Source organism: Nycticebus coucang, chromosome 14 (genome assembly GCF_027406575.1).
Source record: "Nycticebus coucang isolate mNycCou1 chromosome 14, mNycCou1.pri, whole genome shotgun sequence".
In the NCBI taxonomy this organism is placed as follows: domain Eukaryota; kingdom Metazoa; phylum Chordata; class Mammalia; order Primates; family Lorisidae; genus Nycticebus; species Nycticebus coucang.
In genome coordinates, this window is record NC_069793.1 from 61,781,872 (window position 1) to 61,804,372 (window position 22,501).

The 22,501-nt window shown below is 36.0% G+C and overlaps 1 protein-coding gene and 1 pseudogene across 1 annotated transcript; one reads left to right on the forward strand and one right to left on the reverse strand.

The window, feature by feature from the left end:
• Positions 1-4,295: 4,295 nt before the first annotated feature.
• LOC128564451 (olfactory receptor 51B2-like) lies at positions 4,296-5,229 on the reverse strand (annotated as a pseudogene).
• Positions 5,230-18,284: 13,055 nt separating this feature from the next.
• On the forward strand, positions 18,285-19,235 carry LOC128565586 (olfactory receptor 52A5). Its single transcript, XM_053562152.1, has one exon. The coding sequence runs from the start codon at positions 18,285-18,287 to the stop codon at positions 19,233-19,235; it is 951 nt and encodes a 316-aa protein (XP_053418127.1).
• Positions 19,236-22,501: the final 3,266 nt, after the last annotated feature.

A 22,501-nucleotide genomic window follows, 5' to 3' on the forward strand; every position in this document is an offset into this window, starting at 1 on the left:
TGGAAGGATTTGCAGAACATCATCCTAAGTAAAATATCACAAGAATGGAAAAGCAACTGCCCAATGTGCTCAACATGCTCAATAGTAATATGAATCCAGTAGATGAAAAACTACATGCCCACATGAGACAAAAAATACAAGTAGGGGGAAGAAATGAAGATTAAAGTGTTTTTGGTAAAATCTCTTTTAATGGGCACAATGTAAGGGTATATGGCATACCTTGTAGGTGAAGGGCTCAACTAAAACTTGGACTTTACCTAACAAATGCAAAAAAAAAAAAATCCTATTTGTACTTCTACATTAAGGTGTGAATTTGTGTGTATAAGAATTTTTTAAAGCTAAAAGAAAGACTAAGAAAAAAAGTACATTAAGACTAGCTGATTTAAAAGTAAATTTAAGGCTGGGCACCCATGGCTCAGTGGTTAGAGCGCTGGCCACATGCTCTGGGGATGGTGGGTTCAAACCCAGTCCAGGGCTGCTAAACAAAACAAACAAACAAAAAATGTGGTGGGTGCCTGTAGTCCCAGCTTCTAGAGAGGCTGAGGCAAGAGAATCACTTGAGCCCAGGAGTTTGAGGTTGCTATGAGCTATGAAGCCTTGGCACTCTTCTGAGGGTGAAAAAGTGAAACTCTGTCTAAATAAATGTAAAATACTCTTTTGTGTCATTAAATTTGTTCTGATAATAAAAGTTTTCAAACCCAAATTTATTTTTAGAAACTATGATCAGAGATGTTTTTAAATTTCAGATTAATATGGGGGTACACCATTAGGTTCTACAGCCTGTTCTTGTAAGGCATAAGTGGGAATTGTAATTGTGTGCTTCACCTAAGAAGTGTTCAGTATACTGGTGCAGTATATCGTTGGGTGGAAGTTTACACAACCCCTTCCTACCCTCCCCTATATTTGAATTTAGTTGAGATTTTCTCTCATGTGAACATATAGTTGTTAATTTATTGGTTCCATTAAGGAATGAGTACATATGATGCTCGTTTGTCCACTCTTGTAATACTTCACTTAGGAGAATATTCTCCAAATTGATCCAAGTGTTTACAAAAGATACTAACTCTCCCTATATTTTTATTCCTCAAAGAACTAAAAGTAGACCTACCGTTTGATCCTGCAATCTCATTTAGATATGTATCCAAAAGATAGGTTCTTTATTCTGTTTTATTTGTCTATGTCTCTGTTTTTGTGCAAATAGCATGCTGTTTTGGTTATTATAATCTTGTAGTATAGTTTGAAGTCTGGTAGAGTGTTGCCTCAAGATATGTTTTTTTTTTTTTTTTTTTTTTTTTATTTTGGCCGGGGCTAGGTTTGAACCCGCCACCTCCGGCATATGGGACCGGCGCCCTACTCCTTGAGCCACAGGCGCCGCCCAAGATATGTTTTTTATTTTGTTTAAGATTGCTTTAACTATTGGGGCTGGGTGAGCCCATCAGCTCTGGTATATGTGACTGGCGCCCTACCCACTGAGCTACAGGCACTGAGCTAGCACAGATTTTTTTTTTCCAAATCTTTGAAATATGATGTTAGTGTTTTGACTGAGATTGCATTGAATCTGTAATCACTTTGGGTAGTATGGACATTTTAATATGTTGATTCTACTGATACATAATCAAGATATGTTTCTCCATTTATGTGTGTCATCTGTGATTGTAATGTCTTTCCTTAGTGTTTCACAGGTCTTTGTAGAGATCTTTTACCTTGGATAAGTATATTTGTAAGCATTTTATTTTCTTTGTAGCTATTACAAACTTTATTGTGTCTATAATTTGACTCTTAGTTTCAAGACTATTGGTGTATAGGAATGCTACTGATTTATTTACATTGTTTTGTAACCTGATACTTCTCTGAATTTATTTATGAACTTCAGGAGTCTGTTGGTGGAATCCTTGAGGTTTTCTAGGTACAAGATCAGATCATCAGCAAAAAGCAGTCATTTGACCTGATTTGAATATCTTTTATTTCTTTCTCATAATGCTTTATTTTTATGTTTTCTAAGAAGAGTACAGAAGAGTAACTGTCTAGGATGTATTTAAAATAAGCAAACAGGCTTGGCGCCCATAGCACCGTGGTTATGGCACTGGCCACATACACCCAGGCTGGCTGGAGGTTTTAAACCTGGCCTGGGCCTGCTAAACAACCACGACAATTGCAACAAAAAAATACCTGGGTGTTGTGGCAGGTGCCTGTAGTCTCAGCTACTTGGGAGGCTGAGGCAAGAGAAATGCGTAAGCCCAAGAGTTGGAGGTTGCTATGAGCATGATGCCACAGCACTCTACTGAGGGTGACATACTGAGACTCTGTCTCAAAAAAATAAAAAATAAAATAAGCAAACAAACACATGATATTGAAAGTAGATACTATGAAGATTGAACAATAAAATTTGTCTAGGATATAAAGGTAAATAAAGATAAGAAATAAAAGTATCAATAGGCTGGAAGTGCTGTTGGTGTGAGATAAAGCTATATTAGGAGTAATTGAGGGAGAAATGTATCGCTTTAACAGAGAAACTTACTATACTGTATTTACTTAGGTTGCTTTATGATATTTTTATGCATGTATTGCCTTATTTATTTATTTATTTATTTTTTGCAGTTTTGGCCAGGGCCATGTTTGTACCTGTCATCCCCGGTATATGGGGTTGGTGTCTTACTCCTTGAGCCACAGGTGCCGCCCTGAATTGCCTTAGTTTTGAGATATTTTTATACATTGTGTTTTCTTTTTTTATTTCTACACTAAGTGGATTACACATGTCAATGAATCTACTCATTCTTTTGTCTCTTACAAAACCAAAGTGACAGACCTAATTAAACAATAAAAACAGGCTCGCGCTTGTAGCTTAGCAGCTAAGTTGCTAGCCACTTACACCGGAACTGGGGAATTCAAACTCAACCTGGGCCTAACAAACAACAATGACAACTACAACCAAAGAATAGCTAGGTGTTGTGGTGGGCACCTGTAATTCCAGCTACTTGAGAGGCTGAAGCAAGAGAATCACTTGAGCCCAAGAGTTTGAGGTTGCTGTGAACAGTGACACCATAGCACTCTACCAAGGGTGACATAGTAAGATTCTGTCTCAAAAAAAAAAAAACAAAAAAAACTTAGTGAATTAATAACGAGAGCAAACTATGGTGGAAGATGTAAGTCAATGATTTTCTTTCTTTTTTTTTTTTTTGTAGAGACAGAGTCTTACGGTACCGCCCTCGGGTAGAGTGCCGTGGCGTCACACGGCTCACAGCAACCTCTAACTCTTGGGCTTACGCGATTCTCCTGCCTCAGCCTCCCGAGCAGCTGGGACTACAGGTGCCCGCCACAACACCCGGCTATTTTTCTGCTGCAGTTTGGCCAGGGCTAGGGTTTGAACCCACCACCCTCGGCATATGGGGCCGGCGCCCTACTCACTGAGCCACAGGCGCCGCCCAAGTCAATGATTTTCAAAGGTTATTTTTAAAGTTATTGTGTTTAACAACAACAATGAAAAAAGAATGCCTACAAGGGAATCTTTTAATTACAAGAAATCAAAAGGAAAAACGTTGCCTCCACATAAGTGCTTACAAAAATACCTTAGGGATTGAATTACTTTTTCCTTAAGGATATGTAGAGGCTATAAAGAACACAGAACAGATTTCAGACAAAGAACAAAAAACTCAAATGTGCAAGAAACGAAAATTTGTTTTATTATAGAGTGTTTGGAGTCCTGATCACATTGGGTGGCAGACACCAAATTTCATAAACTCAGACTTCTTATTAATCCTTGGTAGGCGTCTATCCATGCTGTTATCTGCTAGAATCTGAGCTATTTGGCCATTGCCTTTATTGGCAGCAAGACCTCTGGTGGTCTGAAAAACTTACTTTCATTTACTTCTGATTCAGTCTGTGCCAAGCAAGACATCACCTCTGATACCCTACAAAACATACAGAAATTATTTAAGAGTTTCCACATAGTTCTAAGGAATTCCATCAAGCCATCTCATTCTCCTATGTTTGTATAGTCTTCAGTCATTTCAAGTATCATTGGCCTCAGATAGCCATGAAAACAAGTAACTCTCACAGAGTGAAAAATGACAAAGTAAAAGCAAACCCATATACTGAACAGAGCAATAGAACTAAAGTCAGTGTCCTTGGGGCTAGGATGAGGATGCTGAAAATCAGAGGAATGACTCTGTGTATTTTAAATGATAGGAAGACCAATTCTTTTGATTTTGAGCCACATTAGCATCATATAGTCAATTCTCCTAAGAAATTCTTTCTGCAATGGAGAGATTTCACCCCACCAAAGTCATTGATCAGGCTCAAATTCTGTGAAAAGCAAGAAAGCAGTTGATACCATACTGTATCTGCTTGGTCTTAATGCTGTAAATTATTGGATTCATAAATGGGGGGAAGAGGAAGTAGATATAGCTCATGGTGATATGAGCAACATGTGGCACGTGTTTCTCAAATCGATGAATGAGGGTTAGCCCAGTCACAGTGATGTAAAAAACCAGAACACAGCTAATGTGTGAAACACAAGTATTCATGGCCTTAGCCTGCTCCTTACCTGAGGCAATTCCCATGACACTCTTAAGGATTAAGATGTAAGACATAAGAATAAACATAGAGTCCAAAAAAATCAGTTACTGGAACTAGGGCTGTAGGATAGAGTCTATTGAAGGATATATCAGCACAGGCGAGTTTGATCATATCCTGGTGTACGCAAAAGGCATGGGAAAGTACATGAGATTTGCAGTAGGGGAATCCAGAGAGGGTGATGATTATGGGCACTATTAGCATCAATCTCCTCATTAGAACCCCCAGACCTATCTTCACCACCCTAGCATTGGTGAGAATAGAGGTGTATCTCAGGGGATTACGCATGGCAACAAAGCAATCATAGGCCATGACGAGCAAGACTCCAGACTCCACAATAGAGAGTGAGTGGGTTACGTAAGACTGAAAGAAGCAAGTTCCATGGCTTATCTCCCTGTGATCCAGCCACAGAACACCAAGCACAGTGTGCAATGTTGTCAAAGTCACTCTAAGGTCTGTGGCTGCCAGTATTGCCAGAAAGTAGTACAAGGGCTCATGAAGAGTGAAGTCTTCTCGGATAAGAAAGAGGAGGGTGCCATTGCCAAGGAGTATGGAGACATAGATAACAAAGAAGGAGATGGAAATCCAAGGATGAAATATCTCCAGACCTGGAAATCCAGTCAGTAGAAAAGGGACAATGCTGATGTTGGGCCACATGTTTGAAACCTAAGGAGAAACAAAGAAAGCTCTCTCCAGACCAATAACTCTGTTCAGTAGAAATAGAATTTGAATCACATAATGTGATTTTAGATGTTCTAGTAGCCACATACTCACAGATCTAGACTACGCCACTACATTCCAAGACTCCACTCCAATTTCTTCTTGCAGTCCATTCAGACATCATACTTCATCAAAGAATTTTTAAAAATAGAAGTTATTTTACACATAGTATAAAAATAATTCTTGCATTGGAAAAGAAAGTCTATTCTCTGACTAGCTCTTTTTTAAATTGGTGTGGTTGGCATAATTTTAAAATACATCCTCCCTCTCAAGACTTTCTATCCCAATCCCTGAGACTGTGAGTACGATGAAATATCATGCTTGAACTTATATAGATGTAACTTAAATTACTGATCAGTTCACTTTGCATTAACTTAATGGGAGAGCCCTTAGGTGGAACTAATCTAATCTTATGAGCCCTTAAAATCAAAAGGTTTTCACAGACTAATGATGAAATAGGAAGCCAAAGAGAGTCCATGTTGGAGAAGGATTTATGGGGAAGTTGCTGGTCTTAAATATGGGTGGGTCATGGAAGAATGATTCCAAGGAGCTTCTAGCAGTAGAGAAAGGGTCCCTGCTGACAGCCTGCAATAAAAGAGGGACCTTGAATTTATAGGAATCTAAATTTGGGCAACAACCTGTATGAGCTTGGAAGGGGATGCTTCCCTAGTGCCTTAAGATAATAGCCGACATTCTGATTTTGGCCTTATCATAACTCTAAGTGGAGAACCTAGGTAGGCCTACTAGACTGCAGAACTGTATACAGAACCATGACATAACAAATTAGTATTGTTTCAAGGAGCACAGTTTCTTATCATTTATTATGTATTGACAGAAAACTAACAAAGCAATATTGTTATTATTCATATTCGGCTAAGAACAAACAGATGTTTATAGAATTTATATATGTTATTGTGTCCATTATCTACTACTACAAAATTGTCACATGGAAAAGCCCTGGACAGTGTCAATGACTTACAACATTAAACATTCTTTTTTTTACTTATATTCATGGCTAGTACTTTAGGCTGTGCTTGGATGGGCAGCTTTGGTAATTTCTGATGCATTTGCTCAGGCACAGGTGCAGCTAAATGTTATGTCCATCAAATTAAATAATTTCCTGCTCCTTTCTTCCTACATCTATCACCCATTTCTTGTGTTTATTTCAATCTTGTCTCTCACATTGCTTTCTCTCTCTAATTAAATCCAGATGACTTTTGCAACTTCTAGGCTTTAGCACAAAACTGAACATATGATTTTTGCCTTTTATTTTCTATTACTAATCTCTCAAACCTACTGTCTCTAATTAACTTATTCTAGTTAAAATATGGTCGCACTTCCAGTCCAATACTAACATTGCTTACCTTACTGCCTGCTATATTAACACATCAATTTTCATGGAATCAATGACAGATTTTGACATACTGATAATAAGGTCATTGATGAAATGGTTATTATTTTATTATTAACACACTGATACATTAACTGACTGGTATGCTGATTTTTTTTTTGCAGTTTTTGGCTGGGGGTGGGTTTGAACCTGCCACCTCCAGCATATGGGATCAGCGCCCTCCCCCTTTGAGCCACAGGCACTGCCCCAGTATGCTGATTGTTAAATTGACTTATGTGAGAACATTAACTTTCAAATAATCCTTATAATATTCTAATTCAGTAGTGGGTAAGCTGAAAAATGTGTAACGTACAAAAAAGACAAAGGAGAGGGCAGAAAAATAACTTAGGTAGATGTAGAAAGAAAGAAAACTGAGCCTAGAGAACAGCATTGGGAGGAGAAGAACATGTAATATAGAGACCTACAGACATCATTGATGACCCCTCTGCATATTCACTCCCTGTCAGTGTCTCTTTCTTTCATTGCCTCTTCTGAAGACTATTCCTATTGAAGGAAAAATATTCTTGATAGCCCTGGGCTAAGCAGAAAGTGCAGGTTAGCAACCTAGACATCTTAATTTACCATTAGGTAAAAACTGCTTCTTTTCTGTGAGAAAAGTGCTTTCAGAATTTTCTAGGAAGTTGAACTTTTATATTACAATTTGTTACATCTGGCAGAATCCATGGATATAGATAGTGTGCATCATTCTGTTTACCTTCTTGTGAAGTCTATGTGAAGTCTATGAAGATTCATCATCTTTCTTTATCCCTTAATCAGCTACATTCCATTCTCCCACAGTGGCTAGCATCTGACCTGGGGCATCAGGAATGAAGGGGAGAGAGGGGTGCTGCCAGGTCCTGAAGTAGAACCTGTTTCGTTGAATTGCTGTCTTTGAAGACTTCTAACAAGATTAATTTGGGGGGTTATTTGTATATAAAATGACTCCCAAAGGTAGCTTCTGCTGTTGGATAATTAGACTTTTGGGATATCTTTTTCTGGATTTCTCCAAAGAAGGAGGCAGGCCTCTAGAACTGTATTTTACACACCCATGGTTTCTTTGCAGGAAAAAGTCAAAATTGTATTTCCATCCAGCAGAAGAACATCATGCCATTAAAACACCTTTGTTTTTTTTGATTCTCCACCTCAGAAAGAAGCTCTGTCATCCAAACTGCTTTTGAATTTGTCACTCCTGAACCCTGGAGCAAGTAAGCTCAGTAAATTTAGATGAAGCTCAATAATTCCCTGACACTTACCTTTCCTTGGTTCCAAATGAGATTGCTTGTTACAGTACTTGGCATAGGCATTCTGGAAGTGATATTTTCTCACAAATGAGTACTGTTGGTGAATTCTTTCATCAGTAAGCTTTTATCTGTGTCATGATAAGTCTTACAAGAGGTCCTATTTCTTGCTTCTGGAACAATATAAGTCAAATAAAAAAAATCTTTCATTTTAAGGGTCCAGTAGTAAGGTAAAAACAAGGGTATGGTGTAGATATCCTTTCCATCTATGGCTTTCTTTAAAAATGTGTACCTGAATAGCAAAATATAATACTCATAGCTTAGCAGAGAGATTTGAGTGTTTCTGTTGTCTTGTGTTAGTCTTATATTCAAGAGTTGTCTCATCTTCAACCAGCCCATCTCCAGAAATAATAATAATAAAAAACCCTGATTGCTGTTGTTAGTTAAAGACCCTCTTGTTACTGTGTCCTGCCCCAAAGAGGTATGCCACATACCATGACCCCATTTCCCACCCTCCTCCCATCTTCCCAATCCCTCATTCCCCATCTCAACTCCATAGTGTTAGATTATCTACTGCCTTCATAATAGAATTGAGTACATTGGATTCTTGCTTCTCCATTCTCATGATGCTGTATTAAGAGGAATGTGTTCCACCTCTATCCAGGTTAATACAAAAGATGTAAAGTCTCCATCTTTTTTAAGGTCTGATTAGTATTCTATGGTATACATATACCATAGCTTGTTAATTCATTCCTGGGGTAGGGGGCATCTAGGTTGCTTCCACGTTTTGATGACTGTAAATTGAGCCTGGATAAACAGTCTAGTGCAAATGTCCATATGATAAAAGAAATTTTATTCTTCTGGGTAGATGTCTAGTAATGGGATTGCAGGATCAAGTGGGAGGTCTACTTTGAGTTCTTTGAGGGTGCTCCATATTTTCTTCCAAAAAAGTTGTATTAGTTTGCAGTCCCACCCCAGGAGTATAAAAGTGTCCCCCTCTCTCCACATCCACACCAGCAGGATGTGATGAGACTTAGTGATGTGGGCTATTCTCACTGGGGTTAGGTGATAGCTCACAGGGGTTTTGATTTGCATTTCTCTGATGATCAGGGATGGTGAGATTTTCATAAATGCTTCTTAGCTATTTGTCTGTCTTCGTCAAAGAAGATTCTGGTCATATCTCTTAACCAGAGGTAGATGGGATTGTTTACTCTTTTTCTGTTGATTAATTTGAGTTCTCTGTAGATTCTAGTTATTAACCCTTTGCCATATTGACGCCCGCAAACATCTTTTCCCATTCTGGTGGTTGTATTTTTGCTTTACTTGTTGTGTCCTTAACTGTGCAGAAGCTTTTAAGCTTAATTAAGTCCCATTTGTTAATTTTTGTTGTTGCGATGGCCACTGAAGTCTGTGTCATAAAAACTTTCCCCAGTGAAACATCATCAAGAGTTTTCCTCACATTGTCTCCTATAATTTTTATTTTTATGTGTCTTAGATTCCAGTCTCTTATTCATCTTGGATCAATTTTTGAAAAGATTGAAAGGTATGGGTCAAGGGTCAGTCTTTTACATGTGGTTATCCTTTTCTCCCAGCACTGTTTGTTGAATAGGAGTTCTTTTCCCCACTCTGTGCATTTGGGTAGTTTATGTATGATCAGATGGCAAGTAGAGACTGGTTTCATCCCTTCATTTTCTATTCTGTTCTATATGTCCATGTCTCTATTTTTCTGCCAATATCATGCTGTTTTGATTATTGTGGACTTGTAATGTAGCCTGAAGTCAAGTAGCATAATGTCTCTGACTTTGCTTTTATTACTAATAGCCTTAGCTATATGGAGTTTTTTCTGCTTTCATACAAAGTGAAGTACTATTTTTTTTCAGTTTTTCAAAAGATGAGGTTGGGTATTTTAATGGGGATTGTATCGAAGCTGGAGATTGCTTTGGATAGAACAGACATTTTGACAATATTGATTATTCCAGCCAAGAGCATGGTATGTTTTTCCATTTTTTGGTGTCTTCTGCAATTTTTTCCTCAGGGTTCCATGATTCTCTTCGAAAAGATCTTTCACCTCTTTTGTTCAGTATGTACCTAAATATTTCATTTTCTTTGAAGCATCTGTGAAGGGAAGTGTGTCCTTGATTTTAGTCTCAACTTCGCTTTTGTTGGCATATACAAAGACTATTTATTCATGGACATTGATTTTATACCCTGAGACATTACTGTATTTCCTGATGAATTCCAGGAGATTTGTGGTTGAGCTTCTTGTGTTTTGTAAGTATAAGATCACATCATCTGCAAAGAGGGAAAGTTTGGTCTCCTCTTTCCCCATTTGGATGTTCTTTATATCTTTCTTTTGCCTGATAGCACTGGGTAGAACTTCCAAAATTATGTTGAATAATAGTGGTGATAATGGACATCCTTGTGTGGTTCCAGTTCTAAGTGGAAAAGCTTTCAGTTTTACACCATTCAGTATGAAGTTATCTGTGGGTTTGTCTTAGATGGCTTCAATCAGCTAAAGAAATATGCCAAAGAATATAGTATGCCTATATTCTTAAGTGTTCTTGTTAGAAAAGGATGCTGAATTTTTTCAAATGCTTTTTCTGTATCGATTGAAACCATCATATGGTCTTTGATTTTGCTTCAATTGATGTGGTATTTTACATTTATGGATTTGCATATGTTAAACCACCCTTGAATCCCTTGGAGAAAGTCTACTTGATCATTATGTATAATTTTTTTAATGAGTAGCTACAATCTATTAGCTAAGATTTTTTTGAGTATTTTTGCATTAATATTCATTAGTGAAATTGGCCTGTAGTTCTCTTTTTTAGTTAGGCCCTAGCCTGCTTTTGGAATCAAGGGGATGTTTGTTTCATAGAAAATATTGGGGGAGGTTCCTTCCTTTTCAATGTTTGGAATAGGTTCTAAAGTATATGAACAAGCTCATCTTTGAAGGTGTGATAGAATTTTGATGTGAAACCATCTGGTCCTGGGCTTTTTGTTGTTGTTTTTGGAGGATTTTTTTATTGTTTCTGCAATCTAAGTGCTTGATATTGGTCTGTTCAAGTGATCTATTTCTTCCTGGTTGAGTTTAGGAAGATGGTGTGATTCTAGGTATTAGTTTATTTCTTCCAGATTGTCAAATTTCTGGGCATAAATTTTTGTTAGTAGTCAGAAATAATCTCTTGTATTTCTGTGGTATCAGTGGTTATTTCCCCCTTTTCTTATCTGACTGAGGTTATTAGAGATTTTACTTTTCTATTTCTGGTTAATCTGACCAATTGTTTATCAGTTTTATTTATCATTTCAAAGAACGGACTTTGACATTCCAACAATGTCTTTATGGTTGGAATTTTCTTCAGTAGCTCCATTGTGATCCCTTTGGGGAATTGATCTTTTCTGATATTTTATCTCACCAGAAATCAGTTCCTTCACTGATTTCTCTTCATGTGTGGTTATTTTTTTTAAAACCTAGGCTATAGGACTAAGATCATACCAAGGTACAATAACAAATAGAACAAAAGGGAAAAAAGGAAAAAATAATTGTATTTAATAAAAGCTTATTTGGTGACCTGGAAATGAAAAAGTAGCAAGAAAAACATATATTTAATTTCATTTTTATTAATATATGCCTCTAAAGTACCATGGAATAGAAAAAGAAAAATCATAGTAGGAGTGGTTCTTGTTAGGTTTGAATAAGAAGAGCTCCTAAGTGGTGCTCTTGTATTAGCAGTAACAACACCTTCTGGCTGTGAAGAGCCATTGCTGAGCTTTGCTCTGTCCACTGTGAGCAACTGTTCATCTTGAAGGTTGAGATGGGATTTCTGATTCTGCTCTGATAGCTCAAGCTCTGAGGCAAGCCCCCTGGGCCCTGTGCAGCACTGGTGACTTGGGAGTGGTGCCATAGCCCTGTGGGGGACATCTGATGTTCGGGGGTAGCATACCAAGTCCAGTTCTGAAGAGGGAGCACTGAGATCTGTGGTAGGGCAGATACCTAGACTCAGTGCCCCTAATAGGGTTGGAGTCTGGGAGAGGTCCACGGTGGCAGCAGAGCCACTTTGATTTGATTGGTTTGATTTGATTGGTGAAGCCATAGGACCAGTTTGGTGGCACCTACTAAAGCTCAGGTGGCAGAGCTGAGCAGCAGGCTGAGTCATGGGACTTCACGGCCTCTGTGAAGCCATCCCAAGTGGATCAATGTGGGTGTAAGCCTCCTCAGGGTTACAAAGACCTCTGTGTCCCTCCTGTTCCTTATTGAAGTGGGGAAGTGGACTGCTATTTCCCATTGCAAGACAGCCCACTGGGCAACCCTTTCTCACATTCCTATGCTCAGATCTACTTTCATTCCATGAGGGAAACACTTGACAACAGGTCACCAGTTTAGCTTAGAGAAACATGAGTAGATAGTCTCCTTTGAAGCCCACCCTAAAAGGACCATACCCGACAGCTTGATGTAGGCAACCTCTCGTTTGCTTGCCTCTGCACCCTCTGTCTGGTTGGGCAAATTTTTACAAGATTTGTGTCTATCCCCAGACCACGTCAGCAAGGAGCAGTGAGTGATGATGAGCAGCAAACCCCACAAGCAATCACTGCGTTTGGACCAGTAACCTTCCTTTCACCTGTTTTCTATGTTGACCTGTCACTCCTCTCCTATTTTCTTCTCCTCATATCCCATGCTGTTATTCTGTGCTTTTATAGCATCATAGCAGAGATGAGCTGCTGCCCATGCTTCTCCTCACTTTTCCCAGAGAGGTGGCAGAGGGGCTGCCCCTATACTGCCATTTCGTATTTTGCAAAATCCCTTTTTTTGGCAAAATCCCTTTCTTCATTTAAGTATATATAAGCAACAAACCCTAGTTCCTATCTGCAAAGTTGCTGTAGGTATTTTGACTGACTCTAAATCTTTTGAAAATACATATCATCATGTCAGGATTATAAACATGACTGGGACAAATTTGGGACAGTGATTTACATGCAAGAAAAAATTGGGTCTCCAAAAGGACATCAGTTATTTACAGGTGATTGAGGCTCTGAGGTGTATTTTTCAGTTAGTCCCTTTCATGAACCTAAAAAGAAATCACTTTTATCATAATGAAATTAGGCTATAAAAATATTCCTTTTGTTTCTCTGTCAGGAAGTGTCTACATTGTTTAGTCTGAAAATCTCAAGATGTTTTAATTTCCCTTTATTTTATCATTATTTTTGTAAATAAGTGTATGACGACTAATTGTCATCATGGGACACTGTATTCTCTCATAAATTGGTAAAATATTTATTTTAATTGTATGTCCCAAAAGGATTAAGGGTTTTATTTTTGTGTTTGCCTTAAAAAAAAAAAAAAAGAACACGTATTAGATAGCAAATGTTCTAAATTCTGAACTATATTAGGCTTCCTTTTTCTCTCTTGTCCCAAACAGACCTCAAGGCAGATCCAAGACTGGTGAATCTGAATCCTGCAGAAAGCATTCTTTAGCACAAAACATTCATTTTTCACCACAAAACATTCATTCTTCACTGCCTGAAACATCAAAAAGATTCTCCCTTTTACCTTCTACTTAGATGTTCATAGATAAAATCTGGTAAGTCTTAGAGTCTGAGATTATATATTGCATGCTGGAAAATGAAGGAATCATTTTAAAGAGAACACACATTTCATGTGATCCAACATGTATGACTCCAGGATGATAAAAAAGCAATAGAATTGTATAATAGACAAATGTTTAAACTCTAGATTTTGTCTTATGGTTTCTCATGTTTGCAGAATATTCCTGGATCAGTTAATAAAATGCTAGGTGACAAATATTCAACTTATATCGACTTGTAGAAGGAAGTCTAGAGAATGATTATCTGGGCTGATAAATAAATGGAAAACTTATTTGTTAGGAGACAAGAATTACACCTGTTTAAACTGAGGAAGATTGAGGGAAAATGCTAATTGTGTCATCAAATATTTGAAGTTTTTTCATAGAAAAAAACGGCAAATTTTTATGGATTATTAGTTGATAAATCAACACATTCTATGTTTCTTTCTAAATATGTGAAATAGAATGTGCCATTTATTTTTCCCAGTCACTCTGTGGTGTGTCCCTTTCCGTTAACTTTATTTTACTAATAAAGAAATTGAAGTACTTTGAGCATGCAAAACTAAGCAATGCCAGATCCAGGATTTGAACTCTGTCAGCTGGTTTCAGATTCTTTGCAATCAACTGCCATGGTGCATGGTCAGTGTTTGTAATAGGAATGTAGATTTAGGACTTTTCTGATAAATTAGGAAAATGGCAATTTGGGACTTAATGTAAAGAAAGCTTATTTGATATTTACAGCTATTCTGCAATGTGGCTGGCTATCTTAGAAAAACAAATGAGAGATTTCTGTCCATGGATGGTTTTTGGCAGAGATCAAATGGAGAACTTCAGAGATGAGAGTCTTGATATTGCAGGGAATGTGGATTAACACTAGCAGGAAGTGTGTAATTAGATTCCTAAATCCTTTAAAACTTATAAATCCTGGGAATTAATCTGTGCCAGAACTGCAGTTGTAGATATCACTAAAGAGTTAGGGTTTATTCAAACAGTAAAGGCTCACATTTCCAGATTGTTTATCTTTGCCTAGGGTTTCAAAGCCTTAAAAAAAATCTTCCTTTCTCTTTTAAATATATGCATGCTAGTGCAAACCAAATAATTTCCCAACTTCCTTTGCCATCAAGTGTGGTAGTTCTCAATCCATGACCATTTTAGTAGCCCCATCTCTCAATCTACCCTACCTCATATCAGTATCACTGAGTCCCATAGGTTTTGCTTCTTTGTTTCCCTTAGACTCACCACTTTATGATATCTCATCTGGACTACCATGAATAGTTTTTTAACTAGACCTCTCTACCCTCTAGCTTTCATATCCTACACAAGTCATTACCAAGCTGCTAGCAGATCATGGTTGTAAAGGAAAGGGTCTGCCTTGCTACCTACAAACTTTAAAATATTTATCTTAAAATGGTTAACATTACACTTACTTTTCTTCCCTTTTCTATAGTTCCAATATCATTTATGCTAATTCACTATTTATATGGTAAAGTTTTTGATTCATAATTCTAGCCTATTTTCCATACTTTTGTGCTTTTACACAATCCATGTCATCTTTGTCAAATTCTTTATTCATCTCCTTTATCTGGATAATACTTTAGATCTATAGACATATTTTTCTGCTAAATAGTCAGTTTTGTTCTGCCAAATTTGAGTGAAGGTACATAAGCTTATCAATCCTTATTCAAAGAAGGGTTATGTTCTCCTCCAATGTGAGATTCTAAAACAATGGTTATCAATCAAGCATGAAGGCCTCATGTGTCTAGGGGACACTTCACAAAGCCTGAAGGCATTATTTTGTTGTTGCTACAGGGAAGTGGTACTGGGCATGCAATAGATAAGAGACAGGAATGCTGCTAATCTTTCTACAATACAGATGGTATGTCCAAAAACCAAGAATTCATTCTGCGTAAAATCTCATCTGGTGCTAAGATTGAGAAAACCTGCCCTGGTAAATATCAGACCTTATGGGAGTCAGAAATGGATAACTCTTAGGAAGGAAGGTAATTACTTTCTCAGAATGACCTGTTTCTTTTAGACTGAAGGCCGGTTTTACTTCATGTACTTGCTATATTATTTACTTTTTCAATGCTTCTCTTTGTGTTTTCCTTCCTCTGACTACTCACAATATATACTTTGGAAGTGTTTCAGGTTGTTATGTTACCTTTCAAGGATTTTCCGGTTCAACTATTACTCATGTGGCCGTGTTAAATTTCCCAAATTCATATTTCTGATAAAATCAATGGTATATTTTTTCAGCCAAATCTCAGAGATTTTTGGACAGTATAGGGGTAATAGACTCTTGAAAATGAAGACGTACATCAGACAAGTAGCATATAATAAACATACTCCATACTCTAAATACTGCATGTACTTGGTTAATTAAGGTAATATGGGAATAATTTCCAACAGAGTCTAAACAAGAACACTCTGATCAAATTATTTAATATATATTTATATTGCCCAGATTCACTTAATTGCATACTGATATATAACATACATATATAAGTATTATCTACACATATATAAGGATAAATAAAGGATTATGGGCATCCAACAGATAGGAGCAAATAAGGATTGTGACATATATACTAAATTTACATATAAATTTTCCAAAGATAGAATTTTTTTTATTTGATTCTCTCCAGGTAATATAGCATGGAATTTGAATCCAAGTAGATTTACCTATAAAAACAAGTCTTAGATTTTTCATTTATATAATAGGGTAATAATGCAAATAAACGAAAGGCAAAAAGGTAAAATAATGTAAATGTTTAAAGATTTTAAGAGGGGGTGATATTTAGCACATATTTTATAATTGTTACATAATACTTTCTGAAGTCCCAGCACCCAGGACAACATAGATACTTCATAAATATAAAATAAATGAATTTAACTTTGTTTTTCAATTGCTTGAAACGGTACACAGAATATAGTAAACATTGAATAAATAGTATACATTTAATAAATCTTTGTTGAATAAAATAATCAAAAAATATGCAATTCAATAATTCAAGTTCTTTAATGTGAGGAAGATAATCTAGTTTACTATTTTGTGTATTTGTAAGAAGCATGAGTTCCTAAAAAAGAAGTCTCAGAATAAAAAGCCTTTCAAAGAATTTGATAAGTGTTAAGAAAAGGAAGAAATAAATGTTCCTGTTACTGACCTGAGATGGGTTAGAGTTGTCTTTTTATGTCTCAAAGACAATCTAAATATATTCGGAGGAAAGAAAACAATTTAAGAGTGATGGGCAGGCATGATAGTGAGATTTTCTTTGTTATAAGTCTGTGTTTTTAGCACCGTTAATGTGTTTATATATTTCATACTCTGTTTACATATTTTGAGAAAATGAGTTATGCAATTGCTAAAATAAAAGTATTTTTATAATCATTCAGTATTTAAATACTCTGTGATGGAAATATTTTCCTCAAGTAGAGATGAATTCTGGTTGCAAGAAATCAGCGAGCAATCCTTGATCTTCGGACAGTGAAAAGGAAAAATTTCTCTACAATGAAACACTTCCCAGAAAACAGAGCTAGGAGGCTCTGGAAGCCTGTATTGTCATGTGTTGGAGTGACTGGTGGAGGGCAGAACATCTTCACCTCTACAGAAGCCATTGCATTTTGTATTTTGAGTAGACAGAGGATATGTAGCACTGTCCATAAAGAATTACATTGTATAGAGAATTACATATAATTTTAAACAGAAAAACGACCTTCACACTTAAAGAGGAAACTGGGTATTTCTGAGAAAAGAATAAAATAGACATCATAGTTTTGTACTTGCTGTTAAGTACAAGATATGCACACATGACAGGATATGGCAAATGAAAACAACCCCTGATAGGAACTGCTAAGGAAAAGACCCATGAGTTTAAAAGTTAGCATTTATTTTCTTAGATAACAAGTAGAACAAGGTAGAAGACATGTTTGTGTCTTAGAATGACACTGAAAGCTTTAAAAAATTAAGTTGAAAGACTTTTGATAGAGTCTATATGAAAAGGATCAGACTATGAAGAAACTAACTGTAGGAAACCAGATGGTGACCTGCAAAGCTAAAAAATATTCCAATTAGCTTACCTTTTGATTATGATCCAGAAGAACGAATGCTTCACCAACACCATGGGTCTTTTATATTAATATAGATAGAGTCTACTACTACAAATCTTTATTCTGCGTCAAATTATTATTTTTCCCAATTCCAGTTGGTAGGTCACAAGAAAAGTCTAGATAATAAATAGCAAACAGAGGATAAAAAGAATCTGTTGGGTTCAGTAGCCATGAATCAGAAAAAAAAAGCTATCTTCTCCATTTAATTTGCTCACTGAGAATGATTAAGGACTGCAGGAGTATGGAACCTGCTGGTTGGTCTCTCAGTGACTTTGGTGATTTTTTCTGTTTATTATTTTCTTTATACATATACGAGTATTTATTTGGTTTCCACTTTTTGCTTTCACAAAATTAAAAAGACTTAAAATTTAATAAAAATAACCATGTTCAAAATAAGGACTAGAAACAAAAACCTCATAAAGAATGAATGAAGATAAATACATTCAGAAAAGAAACCAGATGATTGCTGCAACAATATTTATTGCTGCAATAAATATCTCAGTGACTTTGGGAGAGGAGATAGACAGGAGTAGCTAGAATAGAAAACATAAAATGATAGACTTCTAATCTAACTCCCATAAAGTAATTTCTTTTTACTTTTAATTCATCAAGCCTTGACAGGGAACTGAAGATGAAACAGCAATAACACTCTTTGATTCTACTGAGCAAATCACCATGCTCATATTCAATGGCTCAGTCTTCATGCCCTCTGTATTTATATTAATTGGGATTCCTGGCCTGGAGTCCATGCAATGTTGGATCGGAATTCTCTTCTGTGCCATGTACATTACTGCTGTGATTGGAAATTCCATGATTTTAGTTATTATCAAATATGAAAACAGCCTCCATCTTCCCATGTACATGTTTTTGGCCATGTTGGCAGCCACAGACATTGCACTTAGCACCTGTATTCTTCCCAGAATGTTAGGCATCTTCTGGTTTCATTTGCAAGAGATTTCTTTCGATGCTTGTTTGCTGCAAATGTGGCTTATTCATTCACTCCAGGCAACTGAATCAGGTATCCTTCTGGCAATGGCCCTGGATCGCTATGTGGCCATCTGTGACCCCCTGAGACATGCCACCATCTTTTCCCAGCAACTTTTAACTCATATTGGAGTTGGGGTAATATTCAGAGCTTCCATCCTTGTAGCACCTTCCATAGTGCTTATCAAATGTCGTCTGAAACTCTTCCGATCTATAGTCATCTTTCACTCTTATTGTGAGCACATGGCAGTTGTGAAGCTGGCTACTGAAGACATTCGAGTCAACAAGATGTATGGTCTCTTTGTTGCTTTTGCAATCCTAGGGTTTGACATTATCTTTATCACCTTGTCCTATGTTAATATTTTTATCACTGTCTTTCAACTTCCTCAGAAAGAGGCACGATTCAAGGCCCTCAATACATGCATTACCCACATCTGTGTTTTCCTACAGTTCTACCTTCTTGCCTTCTTCTCTTTCTTCACACACAGGTTTGGGTTTCACATACCACCATATGTTCATATTCTCCTGTCAAACCTTTACCTGTTAGTCCCACCTTTTCTCAATCCTATTGTCTATGGAATGAAGACCAAACAAATTCGTGACCATGTACTGAAATTCATTTTTTCTAAAAAAGTATCTTAATCATAAGGAGTCTTTCTATAGGAATTGGGATTTCTTTTAAGTAATAACCTTAAAGTGTTGAAAAGATATATTCCTGAAATGTGTGTCTAAAAACAATCTTTAAATCTCAAATGTTCATAATGAAAGTGATATTCAACAACATTCAAATGCTCATTAACCTTTGCTTACTACTCATATGTATTTTTTAAAATCTTATACTGAGATGTTACATTAAGTTCTTTCTTTTTTCTCATCCATTTCCTCTCTAGCAGCATTTACACATGTACAAAAAAAAAAAAATTCTGAAAACAGCATTTGATTCCAGGTAACTTCAAAGGATTACTTCACACATAAATAAGTTCACACTGTTAATCCATCTCATGCCTGCAATTTTGCCTATTTCCCACTTTTTAATATTTTCTTTTGAGTCTAACTTTTAACAAGTTTGGAGTCATTTATCTGTGTTTTATTTACTTTCCCAAAATATTTATGAATACAAAAATAATATAAAATCATTAATATAATGCTTGTAGCACAAAACCTATATAATGCAATGAAAGACTATAAAAACTGAAGAATTTACATAATATTCAGGATACAAAAAACATTTGAAAAATTGGGACTATTCCCAAATGTACTTTTTTGGGAAATAAAAATGGTTGTCTGGATTTATTATTAAATATCCTTTGAGAAGCACACATTTTACCGATTTTTTTCATAATTTGGGTTTTATTCAAATTTCGAGGTTTATGTTCTAGAATCAAACATATGCTGCATTTAGACATCACCCACTGAATGAACCTTGAATATAGAAACAGTTTCTTATTTACCTTTTTATGAGAAATACAGAAAACAGTGCTGGAAATTTATAAGAGTATCAGTAGAAATGGCATTGAGTGATGAATGAATTAAATATGTTCTTGCTGTTAATCAGTAATATTCAAAACCAACAAATTTAGTGGCTCTAAGGTATTATGCAACTTTGTCATACAGAAAATCTGCACACTGGAGACTTTATTCTGATACTATTAAGATCAAAGACAGATGAAGATATTAAGGAATCATGTGTAATCCTGAAATAATAGATGAATCAAACATATAACTGGAATATGAGAAACTTTCCCCTAAAACAAGAAATTTAGGTATCTCTTGACACTTTACAGTTCTCCCCATATCATCAACCTGTTGCAGAGTGCTGCAACAATAAAGATCATGTCTGTATTTTCTTCAACCCATCTTAAATGCTTAGAACCAATGAAATGATTACTTAAAAAAAAGAACCAAGTAGATGGGAAGAGTCATCTGGATCATAAATTTTGGACAAATATCTGATCAAAAAAATAAGTAATACAAGAAAATATTCTACTAAAAAATCATATAGTTCAAGAGTACAACATAGATTCATATAATCTTGGAAAATTCTACCTGGCCTTTTTGCTAAGTTCGAGTGCATATAATTTTGGAAAAATTCTTATTACTAAAAAGTAAATTTGAGTCACAATCTGTTTGGTTTTTAATAAAATTTATGTAAATATGAGCTATATTTATTAAGAAATGAAAACTACAATGACTAAAGGTAAAATGAATATTCCTGTGACTTAATCCATTTATTTTTATTGAGATATAATTCACTTGCCAGACTATCTGTCTTTTAAACTGTACAATTCTGTAATTGCTCTGCAAGCTTCTTCAGAATCTAATTCCAGAACGTTTTTATTGTCCTAACAAAAAACCTGTACTCATACTATTTATTCCCCATTACCTCTGCTCCCCTTCTCACCACCATTCATAGAACCACTGATCTTTTTTCCATCTTTATGGATTATCTTTTCTGGATGTTTCATATAAATAAAGTATGCAATATGTGACATCTCGTTTTGGTTTCTTTCAAATATTTCCAACTTATTATCCCATTAAAATAATATGTTAAAGGTTCACTCGTGTACTATTTCTTTAAAAGGAATGAGTAAGATTCCATTATACAGATGTACCACATCTGATTCATCTATTTTTTCAGTTGATAGACATTTAGAATGCTTCCCCTTTTTTTATTGTTAAAGCATAGCTGTGTACATTAGTGCAATCAAGGGGTACAATGTACTGGTTTCATATACAATCTGAAATATTCTCATCAAACTGTTCAATGTAGCCTTCTTGGCATTTTCTTAGTTATTGTATGTAGACATTTGTATTCTGCTTTTAGTAAGTTTCACCTGTACCCATTCTAAGATGCACCGTAGGTGTGGCCCCACCCATTACCCTCTCTTCACCCTAACCTCCCCCCTCCCTTCCCCTTCCTTGGCCCTTTCCTCATAGTCTTGTGCTATAGTTGGGTTATAGCCTTCATGTGAAAGCTATAATTTAGCTTCATAGTAGGGCTGAGTATAAAAAGCATCACTAAGGGCTCACTTGATATCATTTGTCACAAATGTACAATAAGTCCCATCAGCACTTATGTATGGACAAAATGCATATTTGGATTCAGTCAAAGGATAGTTGAGGTATGATGAGACAAGATCAGGTAAAATAAGTGAGTAAAAGGCAAGTAATTAAGGTAAGAAACTACATGAATTATGAAATTGATAAAGGATAGTGAAAATAAGGTGGAATCAACAGATTAGATGTATCTCATTTTGTCAAATATTATTGAAATATTATAAGAATAAGAAAAAGTGATTCAGTAAAAACATAAAATACATGTTGGGAGCAATATCCATCAGGTATAGGGCATTTATCATCTCTGGAAAGATGATGGAAAATGCTGTTGAGGTGGAAAAGTGTGATTCAATTGTACTGCTGCTTCCCTAGGACACAGAATTTTCCTTAGGAACCTGAATTTTCACTTATTATTCTTTATTTATTTTTTGTATTTATTTTATTTCAAGATAAATTTGCCTAAAACGATAAGTGAATATATTCCTCATATAGAACATGACAAATAATTTAGTTTAAGAAAGGATGAACAGCATTCTGATATTCATAGTAAAAATAACTCCTAATGTGCTTTGATTTCTGTAGTAAATATTTCTTGAGATTAGTTTCTGATTTGAGACCTATAACTAGGATTCAGAGTAAGGCAGTAATCATTTACAGCAATGAGTGTAAAGATGCAGTTCTGAAAGTCCTTTTAGTCTCCACAGTATGGTCAAGAGTAAATATAAGAGGCAATATTGGTTCCATTTTCAATTTTCAGCTTCTCTCAGGGAAGAAATGGAGTCTCAATCTGTCCCCCATTTTCTCATCCCCTTTCTCTGTCACATGTGGGAGAATAAGATAAACCCCCATCT